The 22,144-nt window shown below is 32.6% G+C and overlaps 2 protein-coding genes and 1 long non-coding RNA gene across 3 annotated transcripts; 2 read left to right on the forward strand and 1 right to left on the reverse strand.

Moving 5' to 3' along the window:
* Positions 1-3,787: 3,787 nt before the first annotated feature.
* LOC127730507 (uncharacterized) lies at positions 3,788-5,700 on the forward strand. Its single transcript, XR_007995131.1, has 2 exons — positions 3,788-4,266; positions 5,378-5,700. It is a non-coding gene; the product is annotated as an uncharacterized LOC127730507 (long non-coding RNA).
* Positions 5,701-14,655: 8,955 nt separating this feature from the next.
* LOC127730493 (endoribonuclease YbeY-like) lies at positions 14,656-19,046 on the reverse strand. The gene is made up of 3 exons (XM_052238923.1): positions 18,785-19,046; positions 16,301-16,429; positions 14,656-15,277 (listed from the first exon to the last, which is right to left on the reverse strand). The coding sequence occupies exons 1-3, from the start codon at positions 18,992-18,994 to the stop codon at positions 15,113-15,115; spliced, it is 504 nt and encodes a 167-aa protein (XP_052094883.1). The 5' UTR covers positions 18,995-19,046; the 3' UTR covers positions 14,656-15,112.
* Positions 19,047-20,999: 1,953 nt separating this feature from the next.
* LOC127730490 (uncharacterized) lies at positions 21,000-21,765 on the forward strand. The gene has a single exon (XM_052238919.1). It carries the CDS (start codon positions 21,054-21,056, stop codon positions 21,738-21,740), a length of 687 nt encoding a protein of 228 aa, XP_052094879.1. The 5' UTR covers positions 21,000-21,053; the 3' UTR covers positions 21,741-21,765.
* Positions 21,766-22,144: the final 379 nt, after the last annotated feature.

Raw genomic sequence — 22,144 nt, forward strand, 5'->3', positions numbered from 1 at the left:
GTCAAGGCGACCTACATTTGCCTGGTTGGTTACCTATCAATTGAAATGCAGGTCCAATACGAGGTATTTTATAAACACTTCTGTTTTGTTTTTTTGTGGATAGAAATCACTTTTCGTGTGTAGCATATTTTATAAGGCGACACTTATTTAATTTTCAAATTTCCTTTATACTGATCAAACATGAAAAATCTACGATGATAATATTTAACTTGTTTCCATAGTTTGAGTCAGGTTAATATGTACATGTCTTCCTGTATACTTTTACCATGTGAGCTAGCATGTTGATATTCTGCTGGATCAGCGTGTTGGTCTAGCACTAAACAGGGTTCATATGTACATCACAGTAAGACATGCCTTCAAACTTTCAGTGTACAGCCTTTACATTTGATAGTTAAAATAGATAATTTCTTTTATACTTTTCAGTAATTACAGACTGAAGCTCTAAACATTAACTAACTTTCAAACAAGGTAGTGATATGAACTTGCTTTGTCTATTTTGTTCCACAATTTCCTCATTTTTTTTAATTTTCTCATCTTGTATTAATTAAATAGGACATGTTCAGTGTTACTGTATAGTAGGCTTTTGTCTTTTTTTCCAATGAATAATATAAACAGAAAGACTGATTGTTTTATAAATTCCCTGAATTAGATCAGTGAATCTGATGTCTAATTTAAGTGTGATTCATAGTCTTGTTGTTGCAGGGAAACTTTTCAGAATATAAATGCCACGTTTGTTTGTTGAATTGTGTAACCATTATGTCGTTGTCTTGTATGATGGAGTCATGTCTACTTCCCACTGAATCAGGCATTAATTAAGTATCTTAAATACGCTGGAGTTTTGTTATTCAAAATTAAATGAAAGAACTAATCTATGGTTGCGTCGTCTTGCAAGTAAATGTACTGAGGAAACTAAAATTTACACTTTCCAAAAAAGCTTATCAAATATCTATATCACTTTTATGAGACCACTTTTGGAATATGAATGCGAAGTATAGGAAGGGTGTTTTGAATTTTTAATATGAATATAATAAACTAGAAAAAATACAACTAGAAACTGCAAGGATAGTAACAGATCTTACAAAATTATCAAGTTTAGAATCCTTATATTTTGAAACGGACTGGGAAACATTAGCAGAAATCAATATTTAATCGACTATCTACTAGTACCTCCAGTTACATCTGATGTCAGTGGATACAACATAAGAAATAATGATAATTATATACCCACTGGATGTAGACTACGAATTACTGAAAAGGTCATTCGTACTCGTACCATCTACTGTCAGAACATGGAATAATTAAAATCCAACTATAAGAAACGAACCAACTATCCCAAAATTCAAACGGGAAAAAAGGTGAATCATGTATAGACCTCCGACATATTATGGTGAAGGGCCCAGAAAATTTCATATGCTGCATACAAGTCCAAGACACCAGTGCAGTGCACTAAACGTAGACTAAGATAAGAAACATGTAGTGAATGATACTAAATGCTCTTGCGGTTTCTAGCATGCCATAATAATGTCCCTGGTTCCTGATCCTATAAATATGAACATACAGATTGATATTAAAAAGCTATTGTTTGGAAAAGATGCATATAATGAGAAATTGACTCTAAATTTTTCTATATATATATATATATATAAAGTTTGTTTTTTTCATTAAATAGTCAAAAAAAAATTAGCATTCCAAGTCATCAGTTTTGTTTTTGTCATTTTCTTTTGTCTTGTTTGCATTTTTATTTGTTGCCATGCCAATGTGCGACTCTTCCTTTATTTTCTTTAACCAGTGAAGCTATATTATTTATGTGTTTGTTCTCATCATATATGTGTATTGTATATTTAAGGAAAGCACATAATATAAGTTGTTTTAACGTGTGTCCAATCCTATTGCATTGCAATAACATATTATTTAACTAAACTTCTTGCATCGTCTATCAGAATATTTTTCCCATTAACTTTCGGCAGCATCAAATGAATATTCTCAAGTTTAGTGATGACATTCTGATTTTGGGATTTCCATACAACGTCTGCATATATTCAAGAATAGGTCGAACAAATGATATGTAAAATTTTCAAGACTAAACCTATCAAGAACATATTTTCATTTTCCTCATTTATTTATGTTTATTCTTTTGTAAGATTGAAAAAAAAGTTCAATATGGTCATTCCACGTTGTTGGAGAAATAGACACCTAGATGTTTGCTTACTGGCCATATGTAGCTTTTGTGTATTCATTTTTTAGTGATGGGTTTATTTGTTTTGTGTTACACCACTTGTCCGAAGCTAGGAGAGTTGAGTGCTCACAAACATGTTTAACCCTGCCACATAATTTATGTGCCTTAACCAAGTCAAGAGCCTGTAAAAGTATGTGGTTCTCGTTGGTTGCTTTCTGTCAAATTTATTTTTCGTTGATTGTTTGTTAGCATACATCAGATAATTGATTTTCTCTTTTGACATAATCACATTTTGTCTTGCCGCGGCCTCTTATATCGAACTATTGAGTATGAGTTTTTCTCATGGTTGACTGCCGTACGGTGACCCATTGATCTGTATACATTCATCATATAGTCTTCTTTCTTTCTTTTTGATTCATTAAAGAGAATTGTTCCTTACCAAAATAAAAGTAATTTCGTTAAACGCTGCTTAAAACTGTCCCACCTGTTTGTCCAACTAAAAAAATACTTGAGACAATGCACAATTCGTGCAATGAAATTTTTTTCTATTATCCGTTTATATTCCTCAGGAAAGTTCCAACGTTGATTTTATAGGTTAATCCGTACTTTTTCAACATCATATCCAGTCGAAAATGAATTCGGCAATCTGAAATAAATATTTAAAAAAAAATAGATGAATAAAAACGAGTTAACAAGGGACATCCCTGGGAACCTACATCGTGTATACACAATTATCATCATTAAATTCCCCTTGCATTATTAATACACACGCGGAAATCAAATTTTGTCTCATTATAGAACATATTATTTGACAGGCCTCTAAACTGCATTGTACAAGGTAAGCAATAAATATATAATTATCCTGTCCAACAACACCTATATTATAGATATGTAAATGTAAATTGTCGGACAAGGGTAATTATTGAACAATTATTATAAGGCAATCAAACTCGTTTGACAAAATCATGACCTTAGTCATCGTCATAAATACATGTCAATATTGAAAACCCAACAGTTTAGGTGATTCCTTGTATTTTCCAGTAAACGTTTTGTTCATAAGTATTCTTTTATAAAAATAATTTTCACGATAAAAGATACACACCCAGAACAAAAAAAATCCTTCTTATAGGTTTTGAAATAAATTGAAATTGGTGTTTTGTTCTGATATCTAATTGAAAAAAAAACAGGATCAGAATTTCTTTAAATGAGATTCTTTTGTTATATCTTGGCACGAATGTCACAAGTGATTTATATATATATTAAAAAAATTCTTCAAGATACTTTTTACCTAGGCTAAAATTCCAATTATAGGCATGGATTTCCCAGCATTCCACCGAACTAACAGAATACAATTGTTGACTTTTTTTAAATGCCGAGATCGACCTTTATAACTGTCAAATTTCTTATAAAGATCAGTAATATAATTATAATAAAATACACGCCTTCGTTGTAAAGCTTAACTCGAGCGTTTTGATTGGTTGTTGACAGTGGTCGTAGTGAATGACGTTAAGTGATTATTGGTTAATAATTATCAATAGACAATTATAATCATCGTTTCGAATGTATAAAATACAGTCTCTACAATGTATTCATTACACTTCAGACTGGCAGTCCTGACGAAAAGGCTACTTTTACAATGATGTTCCGTGAAATTATAATTTCTGTACTTGTTGGAAGCATATGTGCCCAGTTCTGGGACAGAGATTCAGACAATTATGGCGATTCATTTGTCGGAAAATACAGGGATTACAGAGACTCAGATTCAAATGGCTTGTATGACGATAACAGCAATAATAACGACGACGATTCAGATGAATCGTACAGAAACAGATTCCTTGTAGGAGGCTTTAGAAGACGCCAAAGTTGGGGACAAAGAGCAGTTGGTTTCCAACCACGCCGACAACAAACTTTTTCACGATTCAACACTGCCAGAAGAAGATCTCAAAATCAAAATTTTAGAAACTCAAGGAGATCTTCTCGAATCCAATCCCAACGCCGTGTTCAAAACCGTCCCAGATTCAACGTTCAACAAAGAACATTAAGAAATTCTGCTAGAAACCGTTTTCAAACAAACAGAAACTTCTTCAGAGGTAAGAACATTTGATTATACATGAAGCTATACCAATTATTGTGGTAAACGGACAGAAAGTCACAAATTTGATAGAACAAAACTGAGTCACAATTGATTTGTTCGTAATTGTTTGAATGTATAAGAGGAAGTTCTTGAAACAGTCTTTTTATTACATATATTCATTTAATTTACAGTTTAGGAAATTGTTCATCAGCCTTGATAAATGAAGATTTGTCAATTGTTTATCATGCAAAGGATTTATTTTTGGCACCATGAAGCCATTTAAGTACCAAGCCACTTTGACAAATTGTTTTCTTATCAATAAATTTTAATTATTTGATAATTATTGATTTATAAAAAAAACTTTTTGTTTACAAATTTGCTTTATGTATAATAGTTCAAGAAAAGGCAAAAATGTTTGTAAAAATAAGTGTTTTTTTATTCGAAAAAAAATAATCTCAAAACTGAATTGTGACTTTTTGTCCGTGACTTTTTGTCCTGTGACTTTCTGTCCTACATTCAATTATTGCATGTACCGGTAAACGGGCAGATCGAGTTAAAGGAGGTAGTAAATGGCGAAGTTCAGTATATATATAGATTTAAACTGTCCCTTAATAGTTGATTTTTTTATCCCACACAAAATGATAAGGATGGCACATGACGTTCTAAACCGAATTGATCTGATTTGTCATGATTTGTAAGCTTACAACGCAGGTTATTTTGATAGCTTAAAATATCTGGTCGGACTTTGTTCATTCTATATACCAGTCGAGTTGAAAGAATGCCACGCACTCAACAGTAAAAGAACCCTTGCAATAACTCTTTTGGGCGTTTTTTTATGTGATCTACTGCATGTAGGAAGAAATCTTGCCCTTTTTCCAATTTCTAAATCGACCTAATACATTGACCGAACGTATAATAAATTCATAATATTAGATATATCGTCCTGGATTTGCATGACATATTTCCCATTGAATATTCGAGTTATCCAACATTGAATCATGGCTAAAAAGATACAAAGTGAATTCGCGAAACTCAATATAATTGAAAACATTCATCGGTCACTATAAATTCAACAGTATCTAACGAAACTTTTATATCATGAGATATTGCATCCATCTATTTTTAAGGCAACAGTCCTACCCAGGCAGCAATGTTGTATAACGCATTCAACATGGACCTCTTTTAACAGAAGTTGAAGATAGGCTGAAGATAAAATCTGGATGACAACAGATGCTAAAAAGAGGACATATATGAACTGACACAGCTATATATATAATGTTACTGTTTCAAACAAAAACTAAAAGATTGTGAGAATCTTATGACTTATATTATAAATTACAGTGGACACTGTATAGTCCCATAGGAAAGGGAAAGATACGATGTTTTGTATTTATTTAGTTGCATATAATGTAGCTCTTGTTATGCTGTGATATTAAATGAACTATTATTATGCTGTGATATTAAATGAACTAATAGCCTTTAAAACAATTATTTGTATGGCATACACGATGAGAACGAGAGTTCTTTCCAACGATTCAGTTTTTGTAGAATATAAAGATAGACCACACCATGTGATACATGATCATGTTGATGCACCACGAGATGTGAAAATAAATGATAACACTAAGTGGACACACAAACTAATGCTTAAAGCAAATAGAATTTTTCCTAGATAATATGTATTGTCATCTTGAAGATAAAATATAGTTATGTGATGTACCCGATGGGGATAAACTGTGCCCCTCTTATAAAAGATTTATTCTTTAACTGTTCTGAATCACACTTCACCTGTACAGCTAAACATTTTACGAAGAGTGAAGTTACAACACTCAATCGATGTTTTTCAATGATACCTTCTTAATATACAAATCGATTTATCCACCTCAACTCACTCTTACGAATTCTAACGTATCAATGACCGATGCTCATTTTTATACCCTGATAGTTAATTTCTCATTTTTTAGATAATATCCATGCTAAAACAAAAACAAAAAAATCACTTACTGACTCCTTCTTATGCAGTGTACTTTTCTCAGTTGTGTACGTTTTTTCAATTACATCTCGGATTCAATGAATTAATGTAATGTGCTAAAAAAATACAGCACGGTTATAGATATTATAAATTTTTATTTAATTTTATCCTTAGGATAGAGATTTATTGTGGAAGTATTGAGCCTGTATCGCTCATCTACATGATAATTTGGTTCCTAAAAGATATAATTTAAAATTGTTCAATAAGAACTCAATAGTGCCCTTTTCATTTTTCATCTCATCGAAACCACATGCAGAAATCCTCTATAGGAAACTTCCGTATGTTATTCGTTATAAAAGTAAGTAAGTAAATTATTTATTATAGTGACATGTGTAAATATGTACAGATTTTAAACATACAATATATTATAAATATTAATATTAATACGCCCGGCCCAATGGACCTATAAGTCACCTCAAATGAAATTAAATAATTATAAAACAATTTTATCACGTTCTTCAAAATAACAAATTATTCATGAAATTATCTTTTTGTTGACGAATGTTAATTTTAAGATATTAAGCTATTTGTAAACAGAATTGCATCTTTTGAAATATGCCTGTACGATGTATTTGGCTAGTTTTCGAGTATGACTTATAATTAAAAAAATAAGCTTTTCATTATTGTCCATAGATATAAAGGAAGTAGTTAATAAAAGTTCACCAAACACATGTTCTCGTATATCAGAATAGAATGTACAGTCTAGTAAAAAATGAGTTTCAGTTTCGGTCACGTCTGTAGTACAAAATTTACAGAGTCTTTTTTCTGGCCTTTCACCTATATATCGTCCTGTTTCAATCCTCAGAGGTAATATTCCACATCTGAATTGTGCTAAATGCGAGCGTTCGACTTTGGTTAAATTGATTTTTACATACTGTTCTTGATTAAAGGCAGATTTGAAAGTTATATAAGTACGAAGTTTTGTATATTATCATTCCATATGTTTGAATAAAGGCGCTGAATGTTCATTTCTACAGTTCTCAAATTAATAGCAGTTTTTGAATCAAAATAATGTTCTAAATTAAGTTTACAAAGAATGTCTTTCAATTCGCTACACCAGTTGTCGGCACAACGGTTATAGTCTGCATTAAAAGCGAGCTTCGTTATGCGATCATCTTCAAACTTGAGTAGTCTGTTCCAATACCTCACCATGTTTGTCCATCTTCGAAACTGGCTTGGGATCCATCCAACATCCCCATGTAGGGCAAGAGTAGGCGCAAAACGGTGAACACCAAGAAAATATCGTATTGTACGGTTTTGAATATTGTCTATTGTTTGAAATTTTCTGTATCCCCAAACACTTGAGGCATAATCTAAGATAGGAACTACACACGAGTAATACAGTTTTTCGTAGGCATTAAATCCGAAGTCTTTATTGTTGTGAATTTTGGATATGATCGTCCCTAGTGCTCTCCCACCGCCTTTCGACAAATTTTCCGCGTTGGTTATGAAATTTCCATTATGACCGAATGCAATCCCTAAATATTTGTAATTTTCGACCTTCTCCAATTTGTTTTTTCCAACTGTAAATTCAAAATTAGTTTCTTTAGTTCTTGGTTTTCTGAAATGAATACATTTAGATTTATCTGTATTGATTAACACCCTCCAACGTTTACACCATTGGTGAAGTGTGTTCAACATACACTGAAGATCCTCAGCCGACTTTGCAACTAACGCTATATCATCCGCATACAATAATAATGATAACTTCGTTTCAAGTAAGTCTACTCCAAGATTAAGGTCATTAATTTCTTGGACAAGATCGTTTATAAATATGGAGAAGAGTGTCGGCGATAAATTATCTCCTTGTTTCACACCAGTTTTACAGCAAAACCACGATGTTAGTTTACCGTTAATACGAACACATGACTCAGAACTTTGGTATATACTTTTTACAGAATTGTACAACTTCCCATCAATTTTATTCAGCAAAAGTTTGTATAACATCATATCTCTGTCAATAAAATCAAAACATTTCTTCAGATCGATGAATGCAACAAATACTGATTTATTATTTCTAATAACACTATTCAAAGTAAATATATGGTCTTCACATGATCTATTTTTTCTAAACCCATTTTGTTCGTCGGCAAGAATATCATTATTTTCAAGATGAATGACGAGCCGTTGATTAATAAAAGAACTATACAATTTGCTAGTGCACGACAAAAGACTTATACCTCTATAGTTCATTGGTACTCGGAGATCTGATGACGGGTCTTTCAATATTGGACATATGATGGCTTTTCTCCAGATGGTTGGAATTATACTGGTGTCAAATATTAGTTGGAAGAGTTGTTGCAATGTTTGAATGATTATCGGGTACTTTAAAACGCCGTACGGAATTTGGTCTGGTCCACTTGCTGATTTTGGTTTTGCATGCATTACTATATTAGTTATTTCATCAATCTTAATATTAGAGTTTAAATCCTCATTCGGCATAAACAACGGATCTTCCATTTCAGATTCCAATAACTGTTTATGAACTTTTGACTGATTATAATGGTCGTTTTCAAATTCGGTGTTGTTTTTCCCGTTGTAAAGATTTTCAAAATCGATACGCTATTTGTTAAGTACGTCCTTCTCGTTCGTTAAGACTTCACCAGATTCATCAACGACTTCCATCAGGCTTGGTTAAATTTGGCCATGTATTATAAATAATCAGAGTGGTTTAAAATCGATCTAATTAAAATAAAGTTCTCTGATTTCGTTATACTCAATATGAGATCTTATATGTACGAGCAAGCGAGTTAATATAGGTCTGAATTCTAATCAGATTGGTTTAAAATGGGACTTTCCATTGTCGGAGTTTGAATAGGAACTACGTGCTGTTTATGGTAATATTATAAAGCTAACAGGTTAAGGAATTGTGATTCAGATCTATCTTTTTTCTCAATAGACTTTATTGACTTTTGCTAATAAAGGTTACTATTGAACTGTTGTTCAATTATTGCAACTTTTTTGCGTGTGATTATCATCACTTCGCTGATTTATAGATTAAAGCAAGACTAAACTGTTCCTTTCCTATTTCTGCATTGAAATTATGCTCAATATTATTTTGCTTTTAAGGAATGACTGTAATATTTTTTTCTGTTTATGAAGAAATAACATCAAAAATGTGGTGCACACTGAATAACCCGCGTAGCAACACGTTTTTTTTTGGGGGGGTTATTTCGAAAAGACAGAAAAAATATTACAGTCCGTCTTTATAATTTAATTCTAAATTCTATTTTTTAGGAGTAAATCATTAAAAAAAAAGTTGATGACGTCACGGTCATGACAAAATTATGTTTATGAGCTGATAGACAAAAACTTTCAGCCAATAAAAAGACGTGTTACATCCAAAATGTAATTATTGTAAAACAGTTTGTCTTCTTATACTGTTCATGACGTTGCTGTAGGAAATCTACTCTGAATTGAACTGACTCTGAGTCGCAAGTATTCTTTGATACAATATTGCCAGTTTATCATTGTTTTGTTTTAACTTGTGTCTACTTATTATACCGTCATTAAAAGAGTTAAAAGTGCCTTTCCTATACTGATTTGTATACCTTCGATAAGTAAATTGATCGATATTAAAAATCGGGGTTGCGACCGAAGAAAAAATATTAACCCGATCAAAAGATCACGTGCCTGTTCCAATCATGAGTCTCTTCAATGGTTCGCTCTTTTTCGTCTGGAGGAAATAAGGTAAATAATAGAGAGGGACAGCATAACAAGTTCTATAAAAAAGAGACTAAAGAATAAAAATTGAGTGAGTACATGATATGCCAAGTTATCGCAAGAATAAATACGCAATAACTGTAAGCAAAAACACAGGCGCTTGGGTATATGATACAGAAAATTTTTTTAACTTTTTTTTGTTGATTAAAATATTCTATTTTCAACATTTATACTACATATCTATCACTACTGCGCATGTCTTACATAGTTTCGAGTGATTTTACCAACTTTGAGACAAACCCCCATTTTGTTTCTTAGTGTGGATAGTAAAATGGGGGTTTGTCTCAAAGTTGGTAAAATCACTCGAAAAGCATGTGAAACTGTTTTTGGTCTCCGAAAACACTCTTGTCGGTGTAACGGCAAAAGAGATATGAATTATTAACTCTTGACACAAAATCCCTACACGCACTTATAAAAGCAAATGAACCACTGTCATTGCTGTTCTTCACATTGTCAAGAATTAGTCCGGTCAATATTGCGCATGCGTGAATTCAGATACCCTACATGGATAAAATCGTTATACAGAAGTTATATGGAAAAAAATCTTTACAAGACGATATTCAAGTTTCTTCTCAATGGTTTTCTTAGCTGCTGCGATCCCCAGAATCCTTAATGTGTCTTCTTTTTTATGATATTGATTATTTTAAAATAAAGTTTGAACTTCTTGCAACAAATTTGGATTTTTAACAGTGATGTCAGATGGCTTACTTCTGCCGTTATTCTTACAGGAAAATGTCATTATTCGGAAGAGTGGTCAGCTTTGAAAAAATAAATAAAATACTTTTACTTATGATATACCTTAGCTGCTGCGACCAAGAAAAAGATGAAAAGTTAAAGCTTAACGTGGTGTAGTTTATTTTCAAATTGGATATTTTCTTCTTGCTCCAAATTTGATTTAAAAGTAGGCGATTTTTGTTTTTTTTTTTTATCAATTTCTATTTGACAACAGGACACATCATGTGTGTAAACAGATAACAAATTGTTATACAATCGTGTTTATACAGTCATGCTGAGACATAATATATTCCCAGAGTAATGTAATATAGTGTAAACGACATTTTGTATAAACTTGATTTAGGGTTGACAGAATAGCAAAACACCATATAATTATAATTAACGTTTTTTTTTATAATTTAAGACAAGGATTTGTATATCTCACTATACAAATCCTTGTTGAAGATGATTAGATTTTAAGTTATTTTTTGTTTCTGTTTTCACGTGGTTATAACCGAAAATTAATAAATATATCATAAGAATGCAATCAAAATCTAAAACGCATTAATTATTTTAAATAAATGCTTGCTCATCTGAATGATTTATCAATACACAATCATATTTTTTTTCAATGGCATCAAATGGTTTCTATTCACATTTATTTAAAAAAAAATAAGAAGATGTTGTATGATTGTCAATCAGACAACTGGCTCGTTTTCTTAATCCCTAGATAATCATTTTTTGAGGCAATTTTAACACGATTTGAATACACAATCATATAGGAGAACAATTCCATTTCGTCGCACTTTAAAGAGTGCATAAAAAAACATTTAGAAAACTTCACGAATTCGACCACTTGATACGGCAAGATGAAATCTAATAATATATTTTACATCAAACCGAGTTTCTGTTATTTAATTTCTTGAAACTAAATACACGAATAATAATATGTGCGCACAATAAATTGGAAAGTTTGCACCTTTCAAGACCCGTTAAATAGTTTTGAAATTCTTTCATTACTTAAATTGTACATTCGCCGTCAAAAAGAAACTTGTTGATCACAAAAAAGTGTATAAAATGAAAAAAAAACAACAACAAAAAACAACTTTTATTAAATTCCTTTTGTCAATTTTTTATCACTAGCTTTTCGTCTCAATTAAAATTTATTGAATCGAAACAATATTAAATAAAAAATCAATAATTTGTTCACAAAACGGTAAAGATTGTTAGCTTTGAACAGGTACTTGTACATGTATGACAATTAACATGTCAGCTTCAGGGTATATACCTGTGGATATATGGTTGAAACGATGCTGGAAGCTTGTGTGTTTTCTGTTTCTTGTTTAACTTCTATTGTTTACGTCGTAGATGTTTATATAATGTGAGATATTAGGTAAATATCCACGAGATAACCTACCCTCCACCCACAAAATTCACAAGATAATACAGGGTTCTGTAAGCTTTAACTGAATAAATTGGCTATCATAATGTACAATGTATGAAAAGCTTTAAAACCCCCGTTCCTTCATAAATTATGGTTTAACTAGAGCTACATATATTATATATATATATATGGATATGGTGTACAAAAATCTTTGCACCTTTGTTTGCGGTATACCATCTTTGCCGCAAGTTTATTGTTTTCTGTTTGGTATGAAATTTTTAATTAAGATCCATTTATTACACCTTGTGATCCGTTTATTTGGCAATCGCCAATGGCAGTCAGCAGGGTTTAAGAACATTTGTTGTTCGACCTGTTAGTCAAATGCGTTTTGTTAAAATATACTTTTTCACTTTTTTGGTCTTTTGGAAAATGTTGTTTGTGCTGTATTTAGACCCCTCTAACAAGAAATTTGTTTTTGCATGCACACGTATAAAAATTGAGGTTTTTATCCAACGCAATCATAGGTTTGAACGTTGTTTTCAATTTAGACTTGTATATATATATATATGTATATATATATATGGCTCTGGTTTTACTTAGAAATAAATCATCATGACAATAATTTACAAAATAAGACGATGTGGTAAAATTGGCAATGAGACAACTTGTCACCATAGACCAAAGGACGTGGTTGAAAGCAACTATAAGTATCTGTACGGCCTCTATCAATGAGCTAAACCCATATCGTATAGTAAGCTTTGTAGGATAGAATTGAGAATTGAAACGGGAAATGTGTTAAAAGAGACAACAACCCGACCAAAGAGCAGAAAACAGCCTAAAGCCACCAAATTGGGTCTTCAACGCAGCGCGAGAATATCCCGCACACGCAGGCGGGCTTCAGCTGGCCCCTACACAATAATGTATACTAGTTCGGCGAAAAGAACGCCACACCAAACTCCGAAACATATAAATGAAGCAAAATTAAAAAAAAAACCACACAAAGGTTAGAGGTTCCTGACCTGGGAAAGGCGCAAAAATGCGGCGGGGTTAACATGTTTTGACAGATCTCATGTTAATTGTCGAAAAAATTAAAACGGGAAAAAAACCAACGAACTAGTTTATGCTAAAACAATAACAACAAGAAAATAAATATTTCAGACAGCAAGAAACGACAACCACATAATCACAAGTAATTTGTTCCCGACTTAAAACAGAAGTATAAACCGGCGGGGTTAAACATGCTTGTGAGTGCTCAAATCTATCTTAATCCCACTGAACCTGGGGCAGTGGTATAAAAGCACAACACAAGACCAAACTGTTGAAATTAGTAGGAAAATGCTTCTTTGTCAGATGGGCACAAAAAAACTATCTAAAGAAGACAAAAGATCTAAAGTACCGATCTGAAGATAAATTATCTACCAGTACACATCCAACATACATATAAAAATAAAGAGATGTGGTATGATTGCCAATAAGACAACTATCCACCAAAGTTCAAATGAAGTGGACGTAATCAATTATAGGCAACCGTATGGCCTTCAACGGTGAGAAAAATGCATACCATATAGTCGGTTATAAAAGGCCCCAACATGAAAAATATGAAACTATTCAATTGAGAAAACTAACGACCTAATTTATAACAAAACAATTTACGAAAAACAAATATGACAGACATTAACCAACAACAGTTCATTTAACTCTAGGAATTGTGCTGTTATCCTCACTCAATGTATACTGTTAAATTCAATAATTATGAACTGTCAATGGATGTTTAGAATTAAATAAAATGACAGACATTCCGAATTCTCGAAGTACCCGTTTTATATATATATAAAAAAAGAACCGTAAGTCAACGGCTTTTCGGCCAATTATATGTGAAATAGTTGAACTAAAATTTCAATTACATTTCAGTCAGTTTGATGCTCAATTCATTTTGAAAAAGAATATCTATTTTTATTTATATGCATTTTTCATTTACCAATTTGGGTAAAACATCTCATGCCGTTTCAATGTTTCAACTGGGACTAATACACTAAATCAGTAGTCCCAGGTTTCAACAAAGATCGAATAGGAACTCCGGCCTTCAATTAATTTTACAAACTACACCAAAATACAGAAAACATGATTCAAAATTATTTTATCGATAACATCTGGTATTGGTTTTCACTGAAGTTATCTTTACAGACCAGCGGGTGTTTAACCCCTAATTGTGCGTCTTATCGCATATGTCAAATTGGCAAGTGACCCCATATGGAGCGAGGACGGGTTATCGTCCTTGTCGATACAAATAATTGTTTTCAAATTGGGTTATCTCCCTTAAACCGGACAGATTCTTGGCAATGATCTCTAAGTCATAATGAGGCCTACAACACTGAGCAAAAAAATAAGTCTTACTGCGATTTAAGGACAACCCCTGGCACCGTTGTAAGTGAAATTATATTTGCAAGGTGTCGATCAGATAACATTTCTGTTATCTACATTTTAACGATAGTCTAGATAATTACCAATGAAAGTATTTTACCAAACTACAATGGGCAACAAAATCATACTAGTTCTGTCATAATAATGCTTTTTATTGTTTTCAACAGTGAGGTTATACAATCCAACCTATACTTAAATTTAAGGTTGGTCAAGTCCATTTGACATGTACCTCTTTCAGAACATTCCACATACTAAAAATTGACACACTTAGTTAGAACATGTGGTTTACTTGGCCTCATTCTTAGCATTCATGTTGATCAGTAATTATGCATACCAAATATAACCACGCAAATAAAATCAAGGTAAGGTGACACAAATTGGCCGATAAGATCATATTATAAGCTACGCAAAAAAGTTCTAAAATGTTGGTTGACCTTGTTGAAAAAGAAATTAACACAAAATTGTCAATATTACTGTTAGCCGTAAGAAAATGTCTCGCCTCTCGTGGCTTTCATCGGACATTATCCAAGAAGAGTAGGATGATCTATGACCAAACAGGTCCCTTGCGTTCTGCAAGGAAATCCCAGTTCATTGAATAAAGTGTCCCACGCCTAATAATGGTTTGCAGTAATAACCGGTCTGATTGTTAAATTTCTGAAGTATGTTAAGTTCTTTTTGGTACATTTGTTTCCACTGAACCTCATCTTCGTGGTCGTATCCAATCAGATGACAGATTCCGTGGGTAACCATAACCTGTCAGAAAAAAACAAATAATTTGATATCATTTATTTACACAACTTATTATGAACAGTGGTGGATACCGGATTTTCAAAAGGGGAACCGGGGCCCCAAGATTTTCAAAATGGGGGAACTGGAGCCCCAAGAAATTCATACAGGGGGCAGTTGCTGCCACAAATTGAGATGAAAAGTTTTAAAACAAAACTATTCGGCGACCCGCACCTGATTAGTCACATGAAATTTCTTATTGCACTATTATTTTAGAGATCAAGTGACTGTATAATTATACACAAAAAATCAGTGACAATTTTAGCAAAAATATTATAACAATAATATGTTATTTTTTTCAAACATCCAAAACATACCCCGCCGCATTCAGTTTGCGCCTGTCCCAAGTCAGGAGCCTCTGGCCTTTGTTAGTCTTGTATGTTTTTTAATTTTAGTTCATTTATATGTTTTGGAGTTTAGTGGCCTTCAGCTGTTGTCTGCTCTGAGGTCGTGTTTTTGTCTCTGACATATTCCCCATTTCCATTCTCAATTTTAGTTTCATTTATTCAAATCGTCACGGGTTTTTCATTCAGACTAAAAGTTGAGTTAGAAAATCAAATTTGTTGAAAACCAGAGTATTTGGGAAATGTTAACAACTTTTAAAATCGTCTTATATATATATAAAATATAAATCTGGGCCCTGATTCGTCCCATGCATACTTATGGGACAGATGAAACCGTTATTATATATCAGACACCTTTGTTAACAATGCTATATTCCTTTGAGCGTGATTGAAAGTAAAAAAAACATCCTTTACAAAAGTACATAATCTAATGACAGATATTACGAAAATGACATTAAATCACCCTGAGAGGACGACAATGGTGGTAAAAAACTGGTATATTATAGGTCACATTCAATACCATCACACGTGGGACGAAACATTGATTATGCAAAAATGCCTTAAATCGGATTTTTGACGTAAAGATCGAAAACTTATAATTCTATTTTTATATGGTGATCTTAAAGCTAAAGTCTAATGATCTAACCGGTAAAACCTCTTCTAGTTTCTCTTTCTCTCCTAGATTTTCCTTTATATACGGTATGCCTAGTACGATATCACCGAGAATCCTTTCTTCGGGATCTTTTATAAATGGAAGAACACCTGGCTTGAATACCTGAAAAATTAAACATATGATCTACTTCAACGCAAGCCTTCTATCAAAACATGTATTTCCACTTTCCTTGATTATATCTTCGGTAATAGCATACACATTTCAGAATATCAGAGTGAAGAGTAAAATTAATCCCCATAGCCAAGGAGTTACTGTTGCTTGCTTGTATAATTTTATATATATATGTCATTTAAAAAAAAAAACTCTGTTATTAAGTAATAATCATAACCTAATAACAGTATATGTAATCTGTTTCTAAGCTAAGAAACAATAGCTATATAGGATGACTGCTTGAGAGTTCTTACCATTCATGTGTAGACTTTATTCTGAAATAAGGTCAGCAAATGCTCATTACAGAAATATTAATATTTCAAAAGCAATTTCAAGATGTAACTACATGGACTGAACAAACCACAAACGACCATAACTATCATAATAATTTACACAGACTCGTACATGGAATTTTCACAATTCATCTGCTTATCCATCCAGAGCACGTGATCCCCCCTCCCAGTTTTGTAGGGTTCGTGTTGCTCAGTCTTGACTTTTCTATGTTGTTTTGTAGACTGTTGGTTTTTTTCCCCCCGTTTTTCGTTTGTTTTTGTCATGGCATTTTCCAGTTTGTCTTCGACTAGTGAGTACAAATATTCCATTGGTATCGTTCTCCTTTACCTTTACTTTGGACTAATTGAGTTGATTTTTTAGTGTCGAGGAACTCTAGACTTTTCTAGATCTCTACTTTGTGTAACTTGTATCTCTGTGTTGCTGGCTTATTGACGTGTAACCGTCAACTATATCTTTTATGTTTCTCTCTATCAGAAATAAATGGAGTCAGCTAATCCCCTTCTCTGTTATTTGATTATTTGAAGAAGAAAAAAAATCATTAATGAAGGTCAGGTTAAGGTAGATCGGGTGTCTTTTTCTGAACATCCCATTTGGGCATGTTGCAAAACTACATTTTTGTTTTTAAAATATTTTACCAAGTATCATTCATTATACAACAAAAATATCTTAAACTTGAAATGTTGGATTAAACTTTCAAAAAACTGAGTGTTGTAGAGTTAAAAAAATTCATAAAAAAATCCTTTTAAAATCAAGGGCAGATATTCACATTGAATTTGATAGAACAATTTGTGTATTTTGGATATTTCAAGAAAATAAGTCCCGTGACCCCCTTTTTTTATTTGATATTAGAAGTATTAATGAAAAGAAATTATCTCATCGAATTTTAGCAAATTCTATCGTTTAATGTTTCCTCAATAAGCAAAAAATAAGTTACTTCTATATAACCAATATAAAATAACCCCGATTTCGTTAATTTCAAGGTATTTCAACAACAACAAAAACAAGATCCGTGACCCCCAGTTTTTTTTATAGAAATTTGAAAGAACATCGACCCAGAAGTCTTTTACTGAAGTTTAAGATAAATCTATCGTCAGGAACATTAAGACACCCCAGCTACCTTTACAGCTAAGTAAAGTGATTACTAAATATGATGTTTAAAATGACAAGATATCAGTCCTTAATGATTTGTAGTTTCTTTATGTAAACCTTAACGCAAGACTAAACAACTAAAATCATTTCAAGCGTAAAATAAAAGGTCATGCCTCCCTTTACGTATACCTGCGTTACTTGACATGATGTAATAACTGACCAATCTTGTCCTTAACGTAACTGGACAATCTTAATCAGAAGCCACTGATGAGTAAAATGAATGTCAAGGTATACTTTTAGTACTGCTACTGCTCCAATTGGTCTACTTTCAGTGTTAACCTTCTTCACTGAACCTAATGCACCAACTGAGAAAAAAAAATCATTCCAGACCTTTGATTTGACGTACTGAGTTGCAAAGATCTAACATGCATAAACATTATAACGGGCTTAATTTAAAAATAAGCCAAAACCATTAATGCTTAAAATAAAGGTCAATGAACCCTTATCTTAATGAGGACCTTGGTCTTTAAACATGACGAATCCACTGACAAATGTCCATTCCTATATCATGGAATTCAAGGTACGTAGATCAGGTTAAAGTGAGGTTTAACTCAAAACTAAGCCAGCAAAGGCTATGAGCCATTCATTTGTAAAGTGAAAACCAGTGTAAGCTAATGTGGACCTTCGTCACTAAACACGGTGCACCAAATGACAAAGGATAATTCCTCTATGATTTTCAGTTTTTTAGATTTGTGACCTTCACGCAAAATTGAACTAAACCGGGACAGACAAACACCACAATAAGCAAACTCTATTAGGCTAAAGGCACCTGAAATTTTTATTTACTTTTCCCCAGAATATCATTGAAAAACAAAGCTGCTAACATTTTTTATACAGAAATTTAAAAAAACTCTTAACTCTTACCTCTATAAAAGGAAAAGCTAAAACATCTGTTGATTCATCCACACCTCTGTAAGTCTTATTCAGTCTATGAATTGATTTCTTGTCATAACAAACAATAGCTAAATCGAAAGAAGTTATGTCCATCAACCTTCTCAATAACATCACATGGTTTTCCAGTAAACCAATGTTAAAATCAACAACTTTTTGCAAGTTTTTCACAACGAGAGTCATCGCACATGATCAAAACGAAAGTGAAAGTTAGCCGCTTATCTCATTGAAAAAATTTAAAAATTACTATCATAAATTACTTTGAAGAAAGTTGTATTATAAGATACAATTAAATTTGCGATAACTAGTATATCGTTAGAATTATCACTAAGGCTAACGAAAAATAAATTACTAATATAATAATCCCGGTAAACAGTCAGCATTCAGAACATTCAGAACCGGGATCAATCTAACTCTAAACCAAAGATCTATTTTTTTTATATATAAAACGAAATGACTGAAACGAAATACTAATAAGTATTTTCTTTAGTCCTGAATGACATGATTTTAATCGTGATTAATTGTAAAGGTTTGTAAAGGGATGTAAGCAAACACATTTCCGGTTACATATAATTTGACTGATATGTGCCTACATCGGGTCAAATATATCCTCAGTGATTGTTTTTCGTTTTTCAGGGAGGGAGGGGGAGGGGGGATTGGAATTTCTGTTTTTTTGTCAGGTTCCCACCCTTAAGAAGGAAAATAAGTTCAAGACACCCCTTCCAAAGACATGGACTACCCCCTCCCCCCTTTTCCAACATTTCTCAATTTACTTTTATTCTTTATAACAAAAAATACATGCATACGATTTCTATTTCCATTATCATTATCATTATTATTTAAAAAGATATTGCAACAGAAGTTGATCTAGAGCTTCAAGTGGGGAAGTATTTTTGTGATTTCATGGAACTTTTAGTTTATTTGGATATATATATATGCCGGTTATGGTCACTTTGACATCTACTATACCTTCATTAAATTTCAGCACATTGTTCCTCTCCTTTATCGAATTGCTTGCCTCAACGGAAGAATATCTTGAAACTTAGGATTGAATCTTAACATATTGGGCCGAACCGAGCGAGACAAAAACAAAGTATGTCTGTAGTGCCAAAAAAGATTTTTTTTTTCTATTGTAGACGAAAGCGTAGGGTGTGGTCGCCTAAGTTCGCACCTCTAGGTCATACAGGAAATTATTCACGTAAAGACATGTAAAAAATGCCACACTCGACTCCCAAATATTCAGTATCTTAAACCATTGATATATATACTAAATTATGAGTTTTGCGATTAATCATAAAAGGAAACATCTATTAGTATTATCAGTGTTTTTATTATTTGGAAAGGGGTATTACCAGAAAAGCTTCTAGAAAACCGGCAAAAGTACGACATCAAACCACCAGTCCCCGACATTGTCGTTCTTCATGTCCAACAAACAAACAGCTAAACAAACATTAAAATGAAGTTTGAAACCAAAAATGATGACACAAGAGATATAGATACGCCATCTGAATCAAGTGTTTAGACACTTTTGCTGAATAATCAGATACTTATTTAGTGTATTCGTCAAATAAGTTTTTGTATGTTTGATATATAGAATTTCTCAAATCTCAATGCTCAAACCCTAAACAATAATTATATGACATGTGCTATATGATAAGTAATAATAATAATAATAGTATTTGCCATAGGTTTACGTTTTTTTAAAAAGATCACATAGAGTAAAGGGTATGCGTGGTCGAAGCCAAATAAAAACTTGAAGAAAAAAAAAATCCCACTACTAGAAGACCCCGATCAAAACCATGATGGCAATTTAAAATAATTCTAGGCAGAATTTGAGAATAAAATTAAATTAACAGATTTAACAAATTATCTCTTATTAATTGATGGTAAGTTTCGTGCGTCCGTTGCGCTTTTCTGTATTTACCTTCATCAGGAACGTTCAAATCGAACAATTCAAAAGCCATGCAGAGATGTATAAATACTTGACGATCGAGCCTTACCCCTTGAAGAGACATAAAAAATATCTAATAAATGGTAAAATTTGCAAGAGGGAATTGGAACCTTAGTATGTAATAATGTATTAGTATATCAACGGAAAGTTTTAGACATGTATGTTATAAGTGAACAGACATTAAAGTTAATGCGAGTTATCCTTGGTTCCACAGTGACGTTGCAACCGTAACAACGACACATAGTAGAATGCATGGAGACCTGTGATGATTGTTGGAACAAGTAATCTGGTATGACGGCATGTGTACAGACTCTGCCGTCTCTAGTTATACCGTCATCACCACGTATACCGAAATTTTATCTTAAAAAGCCAACATCAAATATACAAGAAACTAAACAAGATTTCCGAGTAACTGTTAAACATTTTCAGAAGAAGTTCCCGACATTGACGTCGTTGTATACATCCGATAATGACAACACTCGTCAGATGAAGGATTGTTCGAATCTGTGGTCGTATGGAACACCGTATCTGGTAAAGCTATTATTCTCTGGAAACTTGTCAAAAGCATTTTTTGAAGAAATTTGTAAAGCATGTGAAACAACTGAAAGAAAACGGCAAAAGAAACAACGAACAGAAGATGGAGAAGAACAAAAACTAATCTGGTTACCAAAGAATAAGGTAAAACTCAGAGAATCTGGTAGACGAACAGAGCAGCGCATTCTTGAAGCTAGGCTTCGACATAAAGAATATTTAGAAAATGTATCCATCAGGGCTGAGAAACTTAGGAACAAAACTGAAGTTATTAGACTTAAGAAGGCGGGTGAAATGCAACGAGGAAAGAAGGTGGCTCTTGAGAGAATGCAAAAAGAACATATACGTCCTAGTCGCTTAATAAAACGACAGAACAGAAGTCCACTGATGATACAAACTATCAACAATAAAGTGTTTGAATTAACTGAACCTTTACCAACCTGCTAGAATTGAAGGACAGATGTTAATTAAATTTTTGATTATACCTAATCATTTTTTGTTTGTTTATCAGATATATATGTTTCAGTGAAACGATGTACAGTGATGAGCTATAGCTAGACCAAGCTTGCCTCCATCGGCACCGTATACATATTTAGTTTCTTATTTGAATATATTCTTGGACAAATAGTTTGGGACTAGAGTATAGACACGGCCTTCGTGATTCGGTTATCGAGGCAAATGATAGTAACGGTTGTCATGTATTGCGATCGCGTAAAGATCAGATCTGGTCTCGGATCGTGAAAGAAATTTTACCGAGAAGACAAATTGCAAGGTTAGTTTTTAATCCATTTATGAATTAAAAGAACAAAAATGAAGATATTTGTCAAAACTTTTAACATTGTAGAGAAATC

The sequence above is a fragment of the Mytilus californianus genome, unplaced genomic scaffold (assembly GCF_021869535.1).
Source record: "Mytilus californianus isolate M0D057914Y unplaced genomic scaffold, xbMytCali1.0.p SCAF_2, whole genome shotgun sequence".
Lineage (NCBI taxonomy): Eukaryota > Metazoa > Mollusca > Bivalvia > Mytilida > Mytilidae > Mytilus > Mytilus californianus.